Here is a 15,671-nt window from a genome sequence, read left to right on the forward strand (position 1 = left end):
CTGAACTTGGCTAAATTTTCAGTCAGACAGTTCGACAAGACGACGTTTCAGACGCGGATTTAAAATAACCCTTAGACATCTGACACGTCGGTGTAAACAGCGTGTGTTGCTTCCCGTAAATAAGACAAAATAAAACTCTAATTAAACATTTTTAAATGTTTTTCCGCGATCGTTTTAAACCAGCGATAATTGGGTCCTTTTAATTGAGTGGGCGGGACTTACGGAATCCCGCCGCCACTCATAACCTTTGTCTAGGATGTGCTGAATGAAAACAAACGCAGAACATTAGTTTTAATTCCAGATTTTATTCAAGACAGCAAATGCACTTTTTCATACAAGTACATGTGCATAGGCTTCATCTACATCCACCTTTTTTTTTTTGATCTTATTGCTGAATGTGTTGAAACGTGATCCTTTTATAAATGTATACAAAAGGAAATACAGCAATAAAAAGAAGTAGGTCTGTTGTGCTGTGGGTTATGTCATGGATGATGCCTTTTGCTGTTAGTAGGACGATTTCCTCTGGAAGTTCGTTAACAGTTACACCTGCTTCAGTAACTCCAAGACAAAGTAGTCTGCGGTTCACGTGGAATCGAACGCTTTCCATTTAAACATGATTTTCATCCGAACACATCAAGGTTGCATTGCAGTACAGTATTTAACGCGCTCTTATCCACCCCCCCCCCTCGTTACACATCCCCACGTCATCAAAGCTTTGCTAACTTTCTCAAACTGTATCAACACAGGTAAAGTTTTCACGATGACGATGGAATCAAATCATCATAAGTGTAAAGATTCTTTCAAATTAATATTCAGTATTTTACATCCAACTAGTACACAATACAACTTTGTTACTTAACTCTGCCACTTAGCATGGTAGCTAAGCCACAGGCTGACAAAACTGTACAACAGTACTGAAATGCAGAGATTAGCACAACACCTTCTTAAAAAAGAAAGAAAGAAAGAAAGAAAGAAAAAAATACAGCAGAAGTGTCACGTTTAAACCTTGACATCCTCGAACACGTCACTCCGATTGTGCAGGATAGAAAACTCCTTTCCCATTGTGTTTTTTCTTCTTCTTTTTTCTTTTTCGAAGCTGATCATCGGTTAGCTGGAAAAAAATGACGCCGTCTTGATCTTACTAAGTTTATCACAAGCAATTGTGCGGTTCGGTGTTAAAATATATAAGCAGATCTATCCAATATGGAGCTGCTGAGTTTGATAACAGGCTTCGACTCCGACTCGGTTCTTCTTCTTATTAAAATTTATTTTCGTTACTGAAAGCTGGTCAGATCTGCTGAAAACCATCGCGAGGTAGAACTCGACCAATGAAAGAGCACATTCATGGTAAATTTTTGTATTTTTTTTTTTTATCTTCTAACTGTATATTTTGCTTTGTGTTTTTTTTTCAACGTCTTGTAGAATAAGTGTCAGTGAAAGGTCCATGCAGAACAAACAGAAACAATTTTGGTGCTGTTTTCCTTTTTTTTTTTTTTTTTTTTTTTAACAGATATCATTACTATGTTAAGATGTTAAACTATTGACAAAACCTGGCATCCCTGAGGGCTAAGATGCTACAGACAGCGAGAGGAGAGAGACGAGGAAAGAGATAGATAAGGAATCTTCTTTTTTTTCTTCTTCTTCTTTTGAATGAATAATTACATTTTTTTTTTCTTTTAAATAAAGAAGGCATAAGGAAGATATGAGGAAGTAAAGGAAAGGACATTGGGTTGGATTCAAACAAATGGGTAAAATGTGTAGAACTGAAGGGGAAGTTGGCGGTGAAATAGTAATAGAAAAGAGGAAGAATTGGATTATCAGAACAGAGAAGAGATATTGAAAGTAATGAAGAAAGAAATATGGAAGGAATTGAGTCGATAATGAGGTCCTCTGATCAAGATCACCGAAGAAACGTCCTAACAGAGGAGCTTCTAAGCTTAACCTTAAAAGAAGCGCAGAACAAAATACCCGTTTAATGAACAAGGAAATGATCCACACCGACTCAAAGATCGCTAATAAGCAGCGATGCTCCAAAGACAGCCGGGAATATCCATCACTCGTCCCACAGAAGGAGCTTTAGCATGACTTTAGCGCTTTCAGCGTCAGCTTTCAGCTCATTTCCTCTCAGTGAAGGATTGTGGGAAAAGTTTAGAGTCAGTTAGGATGAAGAAATGTCTCAAAAAAAAATTAAAAAATTAAGCAAATTAATAAATGAATAATTTACATCGAAACAAACACATCCAGTGATACACATTACAGTGATAAATATCTGGGGGTTTTTAAACAGAGAGAGAGACACAGATCTTCATTTTTTGGAATAAAAATATTTTGCTTTCTTACACATTAAAAGATCACACACTTAAATAATTAATAAATTAATCAGTTATGTCCACGCATAAAATGAAACGGAAGCGCACTCTACGTTGGAGTTACAGCGACTAAAATCTGTTTTGTTTTCTTTCGTTTTTTGGCTAAAAATTCCATCCGATTTTTTCTAAAAAAAGTCATATTTTAAACGGAACCTAAGCTGCTTTTGTAATCGCTCTTAGATTCATTTTTTAAGAAAGTGCAGATTTTAAAACATCATGCTTCACTGCGCATACCGTCATGGCCCCGCCCCTTTTCCCTTCCCCCTCCCGTCCACCCTCAGGGTAACGTTAACTAGCAAGGCAGCTAATCCGCTAGCTATTTCTATTCTATTTCAGTGTATTGCTAGCCAGCTAGCTATATTTAACACTTTTATTAGTACCTTATCAAGCTGTTTTATAGATTAAATCTTTTTATATATATATATATATATATATATATATATATATATATATATATATATATATATATATTAAATTTCTGTTTTTTTTTTTTATTACTACTAAAATGTTGTCGAACAATACGAGGTTTGTTTTATATTTAATTATCACGAGAGATTGTCTTAAAAACCGCTTCATGATGCGTGAGAACGTGCACGTTAATTTTTTCAGTGTGCATGCGAGGCCGGTTTTAGCGAAGCGGTCTCACTACTGTCATTTAAATCGACTAAAAGCTTCGAAGGAACTCAAATCACAACGTGTAAACGTGTAAAGAGTCTACATGGTATAAAGCAATAACGCAGGGACGGACAGACGGTCAGGAATCCACGTCACTGGCGTTAAAGACGTTAAAAGGCGAGACTTTTTCTCACGTCACTGGAACCTTCTTTCCTGATTTTCTAGCGTTTGTGTCTCATTATGATGTTCGGCTTAATTTCATTTACGATAATTAGAGAAGAAACAGCTCAAAAATTCCAAAATCTCAGATTCTAGATGAGCTGTGGTCATTCAATTGAAACTAAATTTTTATTTCTGTCGCTAATTGAAAGCATCTTACAGAAAAAGCAGCAATTGATGGATATTTTCTTGATTAAATGATAAATAATTGATGTTATGTAAATGAGACACGGTTTCTTTCATGTCATTTACATAAAGACGTGTCAAAATATCAATTTGTGAAGAAATTCATATATGTTTAAAAAAGTTCTGAACTGAATATTTGGTTGATTCTTTTCCTTTCTTACTTCTACGTCTTCACCTACAGTGTCTCGCCTTCACACGTTTTTAACACGTTTTTATTTTCCGCCAGCTCCCTGAAAAGTCCTACACGTGACCCGGTGACAGATGCTGGATTCGGGCGCCAGTTTAAAGCAGAGCGGAAATAAACGAATGCTGACTGGAGGATTAGGTAAATCACAGATTTGTTTTTCTTCCAGTTGATCCATTGGTCAAAACAGCGTACTTCAAAATATACACAGTATAATGAAAAGGTAATGTTCTCTCAACCTGAATTAAGAGTCTCTCTCTCTCTCTCTCTCTCTCTCTCACACACACACACACACACACAAGTATCTACGTATCTAAACTGAGAGATAAGTAAAGACTGAAAGAAAGGGATGAACAGGCCGAGCGATCTGAATCCACGAGCGATTTTGCGATCAGATAAACAACCGAACGTCTCGATAGCTGTTGAGTTGTTGTTGTTGTTTTTTGCTCCTGGGTGTAGGGGGGCGCTGTAGCCGAGCGGGTCGTCGCTGTGTTAGCTCGCTAGGTCTGTTAGAGCGCTGCCGTTTTCAACCACTGCCTTGATGAACTGCCGAAAAACTCGGTCCATGTAGGTGCTGTGACGTGGCCAGAAGCCTTCCAAAAATCCAATATGGCCGCCGTGGCATGTGATGATGAGAGCCAGATTTGGGTTCTGCTTCACCACTTCGATGGGGATGGCTGCCACACACACACACACACACACACACACACACAGAAATTGTAGTACATTGATACAGATAAAGTGGATATGTTTTCCTAGAACTTTACTTTCCCAAATGTTTCATTCCTCTCAAACGTAACCTACAGCTTTAGCTCTGTTTTACAAAGCGATTGGCACTGGAGACTCCTTCCATATGTGATACATAATCATTTCCTCACACACGGTGTTACCATAGCAACGTTTTAATCTGTTTATATGCACCATATGGATGAGCTGTTGTTATGGAAACGATAACATACTAGACAGCCAGAGCTGCTGTTATAGGGAATTAATCAACACCTTCTGACCAATCAGAGTCCGGAACTCAACAGTGTGTTAGGGAAACTGAAGATTTGTTCTGTTCCTTACCGTGATTGGGCGAGAAAACGTCATCAGCTGCGTTGAGACACAACATGGGAATCTGCACCGACTTCAGCTTGTGGATGGGGCTGGCGTCCCGGTAGTAGTCGTCGTTAGTCGGGTAGCCGAACATTTTAGACGTGAAACGTTCGTCGAACTCTCGGATGGTTTTAGCCTGAAAGAAAGAGAAAATCGTGTAAGGAGAAGAAAAAGAAGAAGTGTTTGCTAGTTTGTACCGAGAACGACGAGCAGGTTTTACCTTCATCACATGATCTATGTCATAATTCCTTTCCAAAACAGGCCTGTGTCTGGAAAAACACCATATGGATATTAAACCCGTGTCAGCCACTGTTAAGATGCTGTACAAAACCTTTGGTCTAAAAAAAAATGTAAAGCTAGCTAGAACAGATTGTCCTAGGGCTTTAGCCGAAGTTATTCCACATTATGCACAGCTAGCACTGCTGTCCTGGTGTACCGGTGTACGGAGGCCTGCAGGCAGCTGGTGAGGTAGGAGTTGAAGAGGAAGCGGTCGAGAGGTTTCTCCAGGGAAACAGTACACTCGAATACGTCCCAGCCAGCTGAGAAGACCACCACACCCTTCAGACACGTAGCGTTACCTTTACGACCCAGATAGTTGGCCAGCATCATCCTGCAGAGGGACAACAACAACACAGGCAGAAAATCGTTTATTTCTTTATACTGATTGAAAATCTCCCATTAGTCCATGCCTATTCTGCTGAGTGTGTGTGTGTGTGTGTGTGTTTTGGAGGCAGGATGCTGGGCCAGCTCTTCAGTTCTGCGTGTTCAGATGCTGAGTCTGTGGAAACGGATTTCACCATGTCGTACTTCTTTCAGCGTGAAGCGGGAGAATGATCCAGGACGCAGGAATATGTACGGAATTTCTGCTGCGCTGTCACATCTAACTGCGCCAGGACAGTCAGCGCAGTATATAATGAGCTGCAACGTGAAATACAGAGCGCTTAAGAACAAACACTCCATTAAAATGTGCTTCCATGCTGAGAGCCTGGAGAGCCTGATTATCGAAAGTTTGTGCCCCCCAGTTCAGGAGCAGCAGGCTGCAGTATCAGCTCACTGTATGTCTTTCATCTAGCAGCGCTTTCCTATTCCCTACAGAAGTGCACTAAATATGTAACGTAATGGATTTCACACCCTACACGTGTCTAATTTGGGATTTAGCGCCCTGCTCCCTATAGAGGTGCACTACATCCCTACGCAGCTCACGAAATAAAAAGCTTTTCCACCCTTTAGAGTGCACTTGCTGTCTAATTTGGGACTGAGTGCACTAATCCCTACAGAAGTGCACTACATTGTGGTGTAGCGTATGAAGCCACAGCACTAGTGCAGTCAAAGTGATCAGTTTATTAACTGATTCAATTTGTTTATTTATATTTGTATTTCATCCATATGCTATAATACATGAAGTCATAATGCATTTCTTTTCTTTTCTTCCTGCATAGACGTCTAATGCATTTCATTTCGATTTTTATGTCAAGGACAGTCGAAAAAAATGTTGCAGCATATCATATAGAGTATGGTTGTGTGTGTGTGTGTGTGTGTGTGTGATGGAGATGAATCTTTACCCCCCCATGGAGACTCCAGCAGCCATGATGGGAGCGGTTGGGTAAGTGCTATTAACATGATCAATCACCGTCTCCAGATCCTCCGTGTTCGCTGCACAGTAGGTCCGAGGAGTCTAAAAACACACACACACACACACACGTACAACCAAGATCTGATCTCAGAGGAGAACGGAACTGTGCTGGACACGGACACACACACACACACACACTAAATTGTCCTGTTTGCACGCACATGCCACTTTACATTTATATATATTTATATTAATCCTGTTTACATCTGTCACTTTAATATCTGTATCACTGTATACACTGTTCTTTGCACATTGTCTTGTTCATTGCACAAAGTCGGCCTATATGTTGTTTGTCTGCACTGTCTTGTCTTGTCTTGTCTTGTCTTGTCTTGTCTTGTCTTGTCTTGTCTTGTCGTGTCTTGTCGTGTCTTGGATTGTCTTGTCGTGTCTTGTCTTGTCTTGGATTGTCTTGTCGTGTCTTGTCTTGTCGTGTCTTGTCTTGTCGTGTCTTGTCTTGTCTTGGATTGTCTTGTCGTGTCTTGTCGTGTCTTGTCTTGTCGTGTCTTGTCTTGTCTTGTTGTGTCTTGTCGTGTCTTGTCTTGGATTGTCTTGTCGTGTCTTGTCTTGTCTTGTCGTGTCTTGTCTTGTCTTGTCTTGTCGTGTCTTGTCGTGTCTTGTCTTGGATTGTCTTGTCTTGTCTTGTCTTGTCTTGTCTTGTCTTGTCGTGTCTTGTCTTGTCGTGTCTTGTCTTGTCTTGGATTGTCTTGTCGTGTCTTGTCGTGTCTTGTCTTGTCGTGTCTTGTCGTGTCTTGTCTTGTCGTGTCTTGTCGTGTCTTGTCTTGTCGTGTCTTGTCTTGTCTTGTTGTGTCTTGTCGTGTCTTGTCTTGGATTGTCTTGTCTTGTCTTGTCTTGTCTTGTCGTGTCTTGTCGTGTCTTGTCGTGTCTTGTCTTGTCTTGTCGTGTCTTGTCTTGTCGTGTCGTGTCTTGTCTTGTCGTGTCTTGTCTTGGATTGTCTTGTCTTGGATTGTCTTGTCGTGTCTTGTCTTGTCGTGTCTTGTCTTGTCGTGTCTTGTCTTGGATTGTCTTGTCGTGTCGTGTCGTGTCTTGTCTTGTCTTGTCTTGTCGTGTCTTGTCTTGTCTTGTCGTGTCGTGTCTTGTCTTGTCTTGTCTTGTCTTGTCTTGTCTTGTCGTGTCTTGTCTTGTCTTGTCGTGTCTTGTCTTGTCTTGTCGTGTCTTGTCTTGTCGTGTCTTGTCGTGTCTTGTCTTGTCGTGTCTTGTCTTGTCTTGTCTTGTCTTGTCTTGTCTTGTCTTGTCTTGTCTTGTCTTGTCGTGTCTTGTCTTGTCGTGTCTTGTCGTGTCGTGTCTTGTCTTGTTGTGTCTTGTCTTGTCTTGTCTTGTCTAATTTTAATTTTTATATTATAGTTTAATTTTTTTTATCTCTATGTTATATCTCTATGTTCGTCTGCGTCTCTGTACTTTGTGTTCTGTGCAGCACCTCTGGTAAAGGGGGAATGTTGTTTCACTTCACTGTGTACTGCATCTGCTATACATGGTTGAAGTGACAATAAAGCTTCTTTGACTTGACTTGACATGTGAGTCTGGCCTTAGTTTCAAGGTGACACACTCCCAGTGGGATGATTACATTTGTCTAGGGAAATAGAGTGTGTGGTATTTGGAGGACGTCACTCACACTACGGAGGACAGTGATGTGATCAGCTCTGACTGTGAAAGAGCTGACCATCAATCTCTAACACACACTCACACACATACACACACACTAACACTGAAATACTAACACACTCACACACACACTAACACTGAAATACTAACACACTCACACACATACACACACACACTAACACTGAAATACTAACACACTCACACACACACTAACACTGAAATACTAACACACTCACACACATACACACACACTAACACTGAAATACTAACACACTCACACACATACACACACACTAACACTGAAATACTAACACACTCACACACATACACACACACTAACACTGAAATACTAACACACACTCACACACACACTAACACTGAAATACTAACACACTCACACACATACACACACACTAACACTGAAATACTAACACACTCACACACACACTAACACTGAAATACTAACACACTCACACACATACACACACACTAACACTGAAATACTAACACACTCACACACATACACACACACTAACACTGAAATACTAACACACTCACACACACACACTAATACTGAAATACTAACACACACACACACACTAACACTGAAATACTAACACACTCACACACACACTAACACTGAAATACTAACACACTCACACACACACACTAATACTGAAATACTAACACACTCACACACACACTAACACTGAAATACTAACACACTCACACACATACACACACACTAACACTGAAATACTAACACACTCACACACACACTAACACTGAAATACTAACACACTCACACACATACACACACACTAACACTGAAATACTAACACACTCACACACACACACACACACTAACACTGAAATACTAACACACTCACACACACACACTAATACTGAAATACTAACACACACACACACACTAACACTGAAATACTAACACACTCACACACACACACTAATACTGAAATACTAACACACACACACACACTAACACTGAAATACTAACACACTCACACACATACACACACACTAACACTGAAATACTAACACACTCACACACACACACACTAACACTGAAATACTAACACACTCACACTCACACACTAACACTGAAATACTAACACACTCACACACACACACACACTAACACTGAAATACTAACACACTCACACACACACACACACTAACACTGAAATACTAACACACACACTCACACACACACACACACACACACACACACTGAAATACTTACACACTCACACACATACACACACACTAACACTGAAATACTTACACATACACACACACACACTGAAATACTTACACATACACACACACTCACACACATACACACACACTAACACTGAAATACTAACACACTCACACACATACACACACACTAACACTGAAATACTAACACACACACTCACACACACACACTAACACACACACTGAAATACTTACACATACACACACTAACACTGAAATACTTACACATACACACACTAACACTGAAATACTTACACACACACACACAAACACACACACACACTGAAATACTTACACATACACACAGTAACACTGAAATACTAACACACACACTAACACTGAAATACTAACACACACACTCACACACACACACTCACACACACACACTAACACACACACACACTGAAATACTAACACACACACTCACACACACACACTAACACACACACACACTGAAATACTTACACACACACACTAACACTGAAATACTTACACACACACACACACACTAACACTGAAATACTAACACACACACTCACAAACACACACGCACTGAAATACTTACACATACACACACACTAACACTGAAATACTAACACACACACTCACACACACACTCACACACACACACTCACTAACACTGAAATACTAACACACTCACACACACACTAACACTGAAATACTAACACACACTCACACACACACACACTAACACTGAAATACTAACACACACACTCACACACACACACTAACACTGAAATACTAACACACACACACACTAACACACACACACACACTGAAATACTTACACATACACACACTAACACTGAAATACTAACACACACACACACTAACACTGAAATACTAACACACTCACACACACACTAACACTGAAATACTAACACACACACTCACACACACTAACACTGAAATACTAACACACACACTCACACACACACTAACACTGAAATACTAACACACACACTAACACACACACACACACTGAAATACTTACACATACACACACAAACACACACACACACTGAAATACTTACACATACACACACTAACACTGAAATACTAACACACACACTCACACACACACACTAACACACACACACACACACTGAAATACTTACACACACACACACAAACACACACACACACTGAAATACTTACACAAACACACACACACCGAAATACTTACACACACACACACTAACACTGAAATACTAACACACACATTCACACACACACACTCACACACACACACTAACACTGAAATACTAACACACACTATCACACACACACACTGAAATACTAACACACACACTCACACACACACACTCACACACACACACTAACACTGAAATACTAACACACACACTCACACACACACACTCACACACACACACTAACACACACACACACTGAAATACTAACACACACACACACTAACACTGAAATACTAACACACACACTCACACACACACACTCACACACACACACTAACACACACACACACTGAAATACTAACACACACACACACTAACACTGAAATACTAACACACACACTCACACACACACACTCACACACACACACTAACACACACACACTGAAATACTAACACACACACTCACACACACACACACACTCACACACACTCACAAACACACACATACACTGAAATACTTACACATACACACACACACACACACTAACACTGAAATACTAACACACTCACACACACACACTAACACTGAAATACTAACACACACACACACACTGAAATACTAACACACTCACACACACACACACTGAAATACTTACACATACACACACTAACACTGAAATACTAACACGCACACACACACTAACAATAACACACCAACACAAACACACATGTACACATACACGCTAACACACACACTAACAATAAAGCTCCAACACACACACACACACACACTAACACACTGCTCCTGTTCGGTCCTCATAAACCAGGTGTTTGTGGTTTTGTAGAATCCTCTTTCTTTCTACTCCACACAACAAAATCCAAACGTTTTATGTGTGAAATAACCAGTTAAATTGTAGCTGTGCAGCTAACTAAACACACACTAACCACTAACACTAATTCTGCATTGTGATTGGTCAGAAGGTGTTGATTCGTTTTCTATAGCTATAAGAATCACAGGATTATATTAGTGTGTTAGTGTGTTTCTATAGCAACATCGGACGCTAGGCTAATAATAAAGAGTTATTTATAGCAGGAGTCTTCAGTGTCAGAGGTGAAGGTGAAACTTCAGGACAGACCTCTTTATGGTTTCTATGGTAACATGAAAAGCTGCAATTTTATTTATTTATTTGTCTTATTAACTACAATAGCGAGAATAAAGCTTTATGATGTAATTTCTGTGCTACTTTATTCTAATCAGTCAGCATTAAAAGAGAAGTTGTCCTTTAAGCCCCGCCCACTTTTTGGAGACTAAATGTGTCTGTGTTTTGCAGCAAAACAGGAAAAAAATGTAACCACAAACCCAGAAGAAAAGGAAAAGGAAGTCGTATTCTTACCAGCAGTTTCTCGCCAGAGACGCCTCGGTTGTTGAACACCACGCATCTGAAGAGAAAAGAAAAAAAAACAAGTCAGCATTTAGACAACTCCACACACACACACACACACACCCACACACACACGCACACACACTTCACTCGTACAGTCTCCGGATGTTTCCGCCCTTCCTTCGAACCTGCACAGTTCTCCGAGGTAAAACATGAAAATGAGAAAACAGACCTGAGATGAAGAAAACAAAAGCCAGGGATGTTTTTCTGTACTATTTATTATTTAAAAGACTTGGAGTAGTTTAACATCCTGAACAGTTTTCTTGTGTAGTTTTGTGTGTGTGTGTGTTGCTGCAGTATAAAGTTGAGTGTTAATCCATTAAGCACTATATACAGACTCCAACTGCAAGATGCTGAGTGGATATTAAACACCACCCCCCACCACCACCACCACCACCACCACCACCACCACCAACCCATTACCCACAATTCCCTCTGTCTCTGTGTTAATCATGGTGTGTGAAGAGCTGTATTACTCTGAGAGGAAAGAGCTGATCTAGTCCTCTCTCTCTCTTTCTCTCTCCTTTATCTTTATCAGTAATAACGCAGTAATTTTAAATTATTTCCTCATTTCAAAACAAACATTAAATACACCAACCAGGCATAACATTATGACCACCTGCCTAATATTGTGTTGGTTGCTGCCCTGACCCGTCCTGCACTGTGTATTCTGACCCCTTTCTATCAGAACCAGCATTAACTTCTTCAGCAGTTTGATCAACAGTAGCTCGTCTGTTGGATCGGATCACACGGGCCAGCCTTCTCTCCCCACGTCCATCAATGGGCCTTGACCACCCGTGACCCTGTCATCGGTTCACCACTGTTCCTTCCTTGGACCACTTTTGATAGATACTGACCACTGCAGACCGGGAACACCCCACAAGAGCTGCAGTTTTGGAGATGCTCTGATCCAGTGGTCTAGCCATCACAATTTGGCCCTTTTGGTCAAACTCGCTCAAATCCTTACGCTTGTCCATTTTTCCTGCTTCTAAAATCAACTTTGAGGACAAAATGTTGACTTGCTGCCTAATATATCCCACCCACTAACAGGTGCCATGATGAGGAGATCCTCAGTCTTATTCACTTCACCTGTCACTGCTCAGTGTTCTACCTGATTGGTGTATAGTTACAACACATACAAATATTAGAAACTAGACTTTTTTAAGAGTGTCTCCATATGAAATGAGAACCCTTCACCCAAACAATAGTTTGGCGTTTTCACCAAGTTAAGACACACATTCATAAAAATAAATAAATAAAAGAATATGTTCCTATAATAAAGCACTTTTACAATCATAACCAAATACACATAGATATGTGTCGTGTATTTCCATTGAAGTACATGTAATGCAGTACAGTATAGGTCCCTTTACAAGCAAGAAAGTGACACGGGATGCCCTAAAGACTGCCCTTTAAAGAAAAAAAAAATGTGATGAAATGCATATGAGAAACATAACATATCTATCTCTCTAACACTGCCCTATAGGCATGTAGTGACCTATACATGCACATACTAGCAAGAAAACAGCATGAAGTGCCCTAAAGGCTGCCTTTAAATGGAAGGGAAAAAAGCAATGAAATGCCATGTGAGAGAACATCATGCACTGCTTTCTATCCTGCCCTTCCTCTGAAGCCTATGTGATGCAGTGCCCTATAGGCCCAAGCAAATGAGATGAAGTGCCCTAAAGGCTGCTGCTCAAATGGAAAGAATGTGATGAGAAAACATCATGAAATTCCACATGTACTACACCCTTCCTGTGAAGTATACTGTATGTGATGCAGTGCCCTAAAGGCTAAGTGAGTAGTGCGCTGTAGGTGCTACTACTGTACATGTAAGAAAACATGCTCCCCTACATACCTCTATAGTGTTTTGGTCTGTAGGAGATGACATCTTTATTATTCTGCCCCTACCCCTCAGACAGTTTGTTTCTGGCCCTGGGGTCGTTGTTGGCTTGTAACGCACCTGTATCCCAGCTCTCGGCTCTGCTGCACCATGTGCAGGATGTAGGACTCGCGGCTGGTTCCGGTCAGACCGGGCAGGAGCAGGACGGTGGGGCGAGTGGACAAGTCGGGGTGAGAGAGGCTGTCTTCATTATCAAACCAGTCCAGAGATATCTGACCTCCATCTGGTGCTCTGATGAGTTCACTGCCACACACACACACACACACACATTTACATGTAGCACAGAACGCAAATCTGCTACACAGAATATTCATCCGGAAAAATATCACGTTACATAAAACAGCTTTCTCACGCGCAGTGGGTCTAACTCTGATCCGTCTGCAACCTTGAAAATACACAAAACAGCTTCATTTCTGCTGAACATTTCAGAAGCACCAAACCCAAACGAGTCACATGAGGAGGAGCTCACATATGCGCCGTCATTCTAAACACACAGCATCCGAAAAAATCCGACAGAATGGCTTTAGAGCTGATTTAATCAACACCAGAAAAAAAACAGAGAAACCTTTCAGCATTCCGTCCTTAAATTAGACCTTTCCTTCGACTCTGTGAACGGATCACAGCTTGCCTCTGCTGTCACTGGCACTGCTAACATATTTTCCACTGACTCATCCAGAGGAGCTGTGATCTCTGCTGATTCCCCAGTGCTAAACACTAAACGCTGTCCTTTCACTGAAAAGCTTAAGAGAAAGATATTTAGCCACGTTCTCGCTGTCTTCCTCCTCCTCTGAAGTTGGACGGCTGCGTTTCAAATCGAGGGTGAAGGTTCAGTCAGAAGGAACGTAGCTTTAACTTTATTAAATCTGGAATAAACACCTTTTCCAGAAATTGACCTAAAAGATACAAAACAAAATTCCCGCGTGGCGTGAGTGGCTAACACTAACGGTCATGCATGACCTGGAAAACAAGACGTAATTATCCCTTCTTCCTGAGTGGAAAAGACAGCCTTCACACGTCGTCACATCCGTCACATCCAGTTGATCTGAGACATTTAATCAAGTCCATCATCAAGAGAGACCCAGAGGAAACCACAGCTGTTAGCATTAATTGCCATTATACATCATGAAACCGTGCCAAATCAAACGCTTTAGCTGTGGAGACGTCACGTGAAATTAAAGTGTCAAGTGATGTCAATATAAATACACCTGTTCCTGGAAAAATCCGGTCTGTTGTCATGGGAACACGCCTAAAAGAAATCACCAAGAAGTCCTGACCTTGCTGTGACCCTATTCCATCATCATCATCATCATCATCCTCTGCCTAAGGTGACCAATCAGTATAAATCCTACAAACATTCAACCAATGGTTCTTCAGATATCACGCTAACAAGAACACACACACACACACACACTGATACACACCACTGACACTGGAGACTCCTTACACACACACACACACACACACACACACTGATACACCGCACTGACACTGGAGACTCCATACACACACACACACACACACACACACACTGATACACACCACTGACACTGGAGACTCCTTACACACACACACACACACTGATACACCGCACTGACACTGGAGACTCCTTACACACACACACACACACACTGATACACACCACTGACACTGGAGACTCCATACACACACACACACACACACACACACACACACACACTGATACACACCACTGACACTGGAGACTCCTTACACACGCACACACATACACACACACTGATACACAGCACTGACACTGGAGACTCCGTACACACACACACACACACACACTGATACACACCACTGACACTGGAGACTCCTTACACACACACACACACACACACACACACTGATACACACCACTGACACTGGAGACTCCTTACACACACACACACACACACACACACACTGATACACCGCACTGACACTGG

The 15,671-nt window shown here is 41.0% G+C and overlaps 1 protein-coding gene across 2 annotated transcripts in view; it reads right to left on the bottom strand.

Annotated features, from left to right (window-relative positions):
• Positions 1-281: 281 nt before the first annotated feature.
• abhd3 (abhydrolase domain containing 3, phospholipase) overlaps positions 282-15,671 on the bottom strand; it is a 29,142-nt gene continuing 13,752 nt past the window's right edge. For both annotated transcript variants that reach the window (XM_058394070.1, XM_058394071.1), the window contains exons 3-9: positions 13,786-13,968; positions 11,775-11,820; positions 6,234-6,346; positions 5,108-5,281; positions 4,892-4,940; positions 4,642-4,807; positions 282-4,250 (exon numbers count right to left, since the gene is read on the bottom strand). In XM_058394070.1, coding sequence (XP_058250053.1) covers positions 4,066-4,250; positions 4,642-4,807; positions 4,892-4,940; positions 5,108-5,281; positions 6,234-6,346; positions 11,775-11,820; positions 13,786-13,968 — 916 coding nt within the window. In that variant the 3' untranslated portion in view covers positions 282-4,065. The remainder of the gene's footprint in view (positions 4,251-4,641; positions 4,808-4,891; positions 4,941-5,107; positions 5,282-6,233; positions 6,347-11,774; positions 11,821-13,785; positions 13,969-15,671) is intronic.

Source organism: Hemibagrus wyckioides, linkage group LG07, assembly GCF_019097595.1.
Source record: "Hemibagrus wyckioides isolate EC202008001 linkage group LG07, SWU_Hwy_1.0, whole genome shotgun sequence".
In the NCBI taxonomy this organism is placed as follows: domain Eukaryota; kingdom Metazoa; phylum Chordata; class Actinopteri; order Siluriformes; family Bagridae; genus Hemibagrus; species Hemibagrus wyckioides.